General features: G+C 39.0%; 1 protein-coding gene across 1 annotated transcript; it reads left to right on the forward strand.

Annotated features, from left to right (window-relative positions):
- The first annotated feature begins 141 nt into the window (after positions 1–141).
- LOC147870175 (Sec23/Sec24 protein transport family protein) lies at positions 142–4,125 on the forward strand. Its single transcript, XM_087337631.1, has 2 exons — positions 142–830; positions 2,443–4,125. Exons 1-2 carry the CDS (start codon positions 168–170, stop codon positions 4,105–4,107), a joined length of 2,328 nt encoding a protein of 775 aa, XP_087193757.1. The 5' UTR covers positions 142–167; the 3' UTR covers positions 4,108–4,125.
- The last annotated feature ends 3,127 nt before the right edge of the window (positions 4,126–7,252 follow it).

Raw genomic sequence — 7,252 nt, forward strand, 5'->3', positions numbered from 1 at the left:
CGCGCGCACACACACACACACACACACACACACACACACACACACACACACGTGTGCACGAACGAACGATGCCTTCTCCTTTTTCTCTGTAGATCAATAATAATAATAATTCCTGCTGTCTCCTAAGAGAGTCTTCCCTCCCCTGTTTTCTGTGTGTTTTCCTCGCCATGGATTTCTCAGAGCTGGAGGCATCAGAGGGGCTGCGATGGACATGGCACGCCTGGCCATCGGATCGGCGGTCGGCGGAGAAGATGGTGATCCCCCTGGCCGTCATGTGCTGCCCTCTCTTCTCCGCCGCCACTGCAGACGACGACATCCCCACGCTGCCCTATTCCCCTCTCAGATGCAGCAGCTGCGGCGGCGTGCTCAACCCCTACGCCCGTCTCGATCCCTCCACCAAGCTCTGGATATGTCCTTTCTGCCTCCACCGCAACTCCCTCCCTCTCTCACACCACCACTATGCGTCCGATCAGGGCGTCCTCCCTGCCGAGCTCTTCCCCGCTCACACGTGCGTAGAGTATATCATCCCTCCTCCTCCACGCCCTTATGCTGTCTCTTATCCCCTCCAACAGCAGCAGCAGCAGATGGCCCCACCCCTGCCTCCTGCCGCCGGCCCCACTTTTGTCTTTGTCATTGATACTTGTATCTCGGCGCAAGATTTTGGAGCCTTGAAGAAGGCGATTTCCCATACTGTCAGCCTCTTGCCAAACAATGCCGTGCTTGGCCTACTCTCCTTTGGGACACAAGTTCATGTCCATGAACTCGGATCGAACAATCATTACATGAAGGCGCTTGTATTCGATTGGCAGAGAGAATATACTTCTCTTCGGGTATGGTCTCTGCGTGCGTTTATCTTATCTCTTACTTTCCTTGATTGTAATGTGATCATCATCCAGGTTTGGAAGGTTATTAATGTATTGCTTGGTCAGGCCCCGTCTAGCAGTAGTACCCTTAGATAGTATTCCTGGTTGAACAAAATCCTACTGCCCGATTCAATATCATTCACAGTCATAACTGTCTTCAGAAATTGTTTGATGACACCCATTGTTCACCATAAAATTCATCCTGATCCTTTGAATTTTGATTCGTTGCATTTGTCACATTCAATCTGGATGTCCCAAACTGGATCAGAGCTCGACTCCGGGGGAAAGAAGTGAACCTTTTCCCCTCTGATTTTCGACATTTGAGAGGAGGGATAGGTGAAGCATGGGAAGCTGTAGCAGTAAAGCCTCTTTTTGGCTAAGAAACAAGATTGCATCTTGGGTATTGTTTTCCACAATGTCCTCATAAAGGAGGGAGAGGTGAAGCATGGGGAGGTGTAGCAGTAAAGCAGCTTTCTGGCTAAGAAACAAAGTTGCATCATGGGTATTGTTTTCCACAATCTCCTCATAAAGGTACGAGAGCTCCTAGTTTTTAAGATGGTTTCATTCCTGTAATCAGTTCCAGTTATTAGAACGCAGACATCCTTAAAGAAGGTGTCAAAGTATGAAATAGGGAGTTCAATGAAAATAATTTTTCATTACGGAAACGGAGAATGCAAGCTGTTTTAAGAAAAAATAATGGCTTGGTGGCAATTTGAGAGAGGCCTGTGGGGGTCTCTGAAAATGGCTAGTGAAACAGTGTGGATGAAAAGACTACTGCTCATTTGCACATAGCACAAGCTCATGAGGTATTGTCAAAGTGAGGCGGAAAGGAAACGGCAAAAGAGATATGGGATATACTGACAAAATCGTAGCAGGCCTCATCAAAATCTTTTTGAAGAGGATGCTTTACGCCCTTTGAGTGGATTCAATAATTTGATGGGAGATAATGACAAAAGCCATGACTCAGAACATAAATTGGGGTCATAAATTGGAGAAAAAAATCCTATCTTGGAAAGGATTGTAAGAAATTTTTGTGCTAAGTTGTTTCAAGGCGTTTATGGAAGTTTAGTTCATCAGTTACCATGGTACAAGGAACTTAGGCCATTAATCATTGGATTTAATTTACCTTACAATCAATTGTTGAGCATTAATGCTGCAGATAGAATTTAGAAATGCAGTTTCCCATCTTTGTTTCGTGGTTATAATAATGTCACGATGATGTATGTATGTATATGTAATGGTGCAGATGTTGGGAAATAATATAAATGGGAGGGATGTATCTATTGACCCCTAATTCCTCTTTCACGGCAGCAGCTTGCTTTATCTATGTTAGGTGTGCCTGCATGTGATAATATAGGACTTATGAAATGGATGATAATATATTGCAACCCTCAATATAAATTACTTTACATGCATAAAATAATGGATAACGCAGCTGCAAGAAAATGGATTCTCCTACATTATTAAACAGGTTTTTGCATAATTATGATGGATGACTATAAAATTAACCATAAAGTGTTTCAGTCTGTTTTCATCCTGTTGTGGTTAACCTATTATACTAAACTGCTTGTTCCTGCAGATCCAGCAATTATTGAGCATAAATAGTAAATCTCAAAGGGCCATGGGCATGAAACAAGGGGGAATCAACCGCTTCCTTGTTCCAAATGCAGATAATGAATTTAATTTTCTAACTGTTCTTGAGGAGCTGCAGCCCGAAATTGGCAACACTGACTTCAAGCACAGGCCTCAACGGGCCACAGGAGTGGCTTTGAACATAGCTGTTTCATTGCTGGAGGGTTGGTCAAGCAATTCTGGGTCAAGGATATTGCTATTTGTTGGAGGTCCTGCAACGATAGGACAAGGGAAGGTTGTGAGCACGAATCTTGAAGATAGTATGCGTAGTCACCGTGACCTTGGTAATAATCGAGCACATCATTCCCAAAAGGCAGAGAAGTTTTATAAGAATATTGAAGATACTTTGGTGTCCAAAGGGTTAGTGCTGGATGTTTTTGCTTGTTCCCTGGATCAAGTAGGTGTCCATGAAATGAAACCAGCCGTAGAGGCCTCTGGTGGACTACTGGTGCTGGCTGAGACGTACGAGTCAGATGAATTCATAAAATCGTTACAACGTCTTTTTGCATTCAATAATGCAGATGGTCTTCTGAAAATGTGTTTCAATGCAACTCTGGAGGTTATAACTAGCCCGAAAGTGAAGGTCTCTCAAGCTTTCGGACCCTGCTCTTCACTGGGTCATAAGAGCAGTAACAACAAGCAGGCTGGAACGAGCACGTGGAAAATGTGCACCTTAAATGAGAAGACCAACATTGCATTCCTCTTTGAATTGTCAAATCAATCCACTATAGGTGCACAACCAGGCACTGCTTTTGTTATCCAATTTATAACAAAGTATCACAAAAGCGATGGTCAGGCTCGGGTTCGAGTCACGACGACTGCGAGGCGGTGGATTGATGAATCTCAATTTCAGGAGCTTAAAGCAGGATTTGACCAGGAAGCGTCAGCTGCCATCATTGCAAGGATTGCATTACAGAAAGTGTCTGGGCAAGATGTGTTGGATGTCATAACTTGGCTTGAACACATGTTGATTAGATTTGCTGCTAAGTATGGAGATTATCACCAGGAAGTAGCTGAATCTTTTCAACTTTCATCTGGTTTCTCTTTGTTTCCGCAGCTTATGTTTTACTTGCGCCGCTCTCCATTTCTCCAAGTAAGCAACAACACACCAGATGAAACTGCTTTCTTTCGCTTGATGCTGAATAGAGAAGGTGTAGCAGAAACTGTTATTATGATACAACCCACATTGTTCTCTTATTCCTTTGATGGTCCTCCAAGGCCAGTCTTGCTTGATATTAACTCAATCAAGGCTAATACCATCCTCCTCTTTGATGCATTCTTTGTTGTAGTAGTGCATTGTGGATCCATCATTGCTCAATGGAGGAAGCTTAACTATCATAATGATCCATCACATGAAAACTTCAAAAAACTGTTGGAAGCACCTGTCATAGATGCACAATCTCTACTTATGGAACGGAATCCACCCCCAAAGTTCATTCAATGTGATCAACATAGTAGCCAAGCAAGGTTTTTATTAGCCAGATTGAATCCATCAGTTACGCATAGAAGTGAGAATGTTGGGGATTCTGATTTGATTTTCACCGATGATATGAGCTTACAAGTATTTATTGATCATTTACAAGAACTTGCTGTGAAGGATGGGTATATATGAGTTTACTGATGTTTCTGCTTTTGGTTTATAGCTTAATTATAAAGCTACTTCAAAAGATGAATTTTGCATATACAAATTTGCTCTTGTTATATGCCTTATGAGGAGAAACATCCTCTAAAGACAATACAACTTAATAGCAACATTAATTGCAATAGAGGTATAGAAACAAGGGCAACTGTGACATCTCATAAGCCAATGGTCCTCATAGAACCTATCACAACCCAGTCAACACAAGTATGAACAATGTCATTGAAAAACCCTTGAATCTATCTCATGAGAAATTGCAGCAAAGTTGCTGCTTGTAAATAAGAGTATAGGACTGAAAATCATACATATGTCATAAGCCAACAAACCTCATCAAACCCAATCATAGCCATTGCACCAAACAACCATGAATATAAACAAAATGTCTTTGAAATTCCTAGTTATAGAGTTGAAGCTATATTGATAGAAATTTCAATAGAATTGATAGTAATAGAGTATAGAAACAGGACTAACATTCATATCTCATAGGCCAAGGATTCTTGTTAAACCCAAATTTATGGACTTTGTGTCTTGGTACCTATTAATAGTATCCAATGACTATATATCCAATGACTTAGTTCAAAACATTAGAATAGCACAATACAGTCAACATTTTGCCACTTTGCCTCGCATTCAAATACAATATTTGTATGGACTAGATTTTGACACCCATGTCCGCCAAATCTAAACCTTCATGCTTTAATTGCATGGTGTAAAACACCCAAGCACAAAACAACATATAGGCAATGTTTTCGGACGCTTTGCTGACATTCTTAGTGGGAAGTGGAAATGGAGAAGGGCCAAGGTCTTATTACTTGATAAGCATTGGATATTTTAAAAACAAGGTCCCTCGCAAAAGAAAGAAAGAAAGCTTTATTAACTCCTTTTAAGAGGCCAAAATTGCCCACAAGACTGAAAAAGAGACCAACAAATCAAATGTCTCCCGTCTTTGAGAGCCACAAATCAAAATAACTAGGCTACTCAAGAATCTAAATATCTAAGCACTTGAACAACTTGTGTAAATATCTCTCAGGTTCTAACAACTCTAGACATCAGACTTTGTGATTGTGCTTCTTCGATGGCCCATAATGTTAAAATCATCAATCAATCTTAACAACTTTGGTCCCGAAGTGTGCAACTTAGGATGTTTGAAGTTTAATGACGGACCTAAAGCTTCCATTTTCTAGGATTTTTGGAGTTCTCAAGAAATTGATCCACTTTATTGTTATTTAATCAAATAACACAAATATTATTATGGCTTTCATGCTTATATTTCAAACATTCTCCTTCACTTACTTTTTTGAGTTTTAGTGGTAAACATAATGTTCAAACGTTTACCGTAATGCACACAACACCACATGCACAAACACTCGAACACACTCCACTTTTGTTTTTAACAAAGTATATTACTAGTGGGGATTTGGAAACGTGAATGTGAGGTAAAAAATCACAAAGAATATTCACAATGTATTAGATTATAAACATTAAGAAAGCAAGGCATAAATGTGTTTGATAATCTTATGATTAATTACATGACAAAGTTAAAGAGATGCTTGGAAGGAAACCTAAACTAGTATGGATTAAAAACAACTTGACCATTGTCACATTCATTGCAAACACTCCATATTGTCCGTTCAAGTCAAACTCTAATCCATAGAACCAAAAGATTTTTTGGAGGTGATGAGGATTGAATTGTATTTATAGATAGCGGGGTAAATTGTTATATGGAAATATTGGTTGTGCACAAATCTAAAGTACATGAATAAGGATTTGATTTGGTTGTCCAAACCTCTTCCAAATGACGGTAATCACTATTTAGGAGTGGATTTGAATCAGTAGAGTTTTCAATGTTTTGCTATAATCAATGAGCTATCTAAACCATGAAAGGAGTCATCTACCAATAAGTTTCCTTAATTGTAATATGGAAACTATATGAAGGACCCTAGAGAAATTGTTGTTCCTTCAGAATCAACAATATTTTCCACATCCTAATGCAATCCCATATATGCCTTTTGGCTAATGGCCTATAGGGTCCATAGAGGAGAATTAGTTGTTCAAAACATATTTCACGCCACGTCTCATTTCCTAGTGGAATCATGCACAGGATATAGTCCAAAATAAAAAAAACAACACATAAATGTAGACATAGTATAGAATGATGCACAAAATATAATCTCACAATAATTTACCTACAATGTTGAATAAAGTTAAAATTTATTTGTATATAGATTAGGCTAATCATAAAAGTTAAAACATTTGTACTAAAATTTGGGGTCTTCCATCACTCAAAAGAGGCAACGAGTTAACTTTATGCACGAATTACACCGAACAATTATTTGCGCTTGGTATATGTGTTGGTGCCTTGACATGTAAGGTAGTAAATTGAGGAAAGAATAAAAATTTATGGGATTGCATAGGAATATCTAAGGTGGATATGTAGGTTGGGAAACTTGTGACTTGTCACCATGATAGTACTAATATGACGCTAGATTATAGAAAGATTTGCCTTTTCTAGCTCAATAGGACTCTCTTTTTTTTGTCATGATCCAGCATGTCTAACTTTAAACAATTGTGTGAGTCGTGACACTTGTGATTTCCACATTCCAAGCCCCAACGTAAACAATATCATAATAAATACAAGCATGAAAGAGGGGTAATGATGCTACGTGTACTCTATATAGAATCGCAGTAATCTAAACTGTAAGTATAATATCAATGTCTACACATACTATTGCTATTTGTTGCCTATTCAAGGCTACTTAATAGGAAGGAGACGAAAATCCCGTCATAGCCATTGTAATAGTTATACCTATTCTGGAATAGTTAATGATTTAAAAGTCACGTTTGAACAAGCCTCCAAGATTTCATGTGCTTATTCGAATGAACGTTTAAAACTGTTGCAGTTTCCCATGGTAAAAAAAATAGATAACAACTCAAACACTTCAGTCTCGCAACATCTAGATTCAAGCCTCTATCGCTTTTCAAGAAAATCTAGCCTTATATATATATATATCCTAATCTTGTAATGTGAATTGAGCACAATAGGAATCACACCATAGAGGTTCCTTATTAGACTAATATTATGGTAATAAGCTTTCCTAAAACAACTAAATTTCATTCA

This window comes from Azolla caroliniana, unplaced genomic scaffold, assembly GCF_043228905.1.
Source record: "Azolla caroliniana isolate FFs.n. ecotype wild unplaced genomic scaffold, voAzoCaro1.0.p SCAF_1, whole genome shotgun sequence".
Classification (NCBI taxonomy): Eukaryota; Viridiplantae; Streptophyta; class Polypodiopsida; order Salviniales; family Salviniaceae; genus Azolla; species Azolla caroliniana.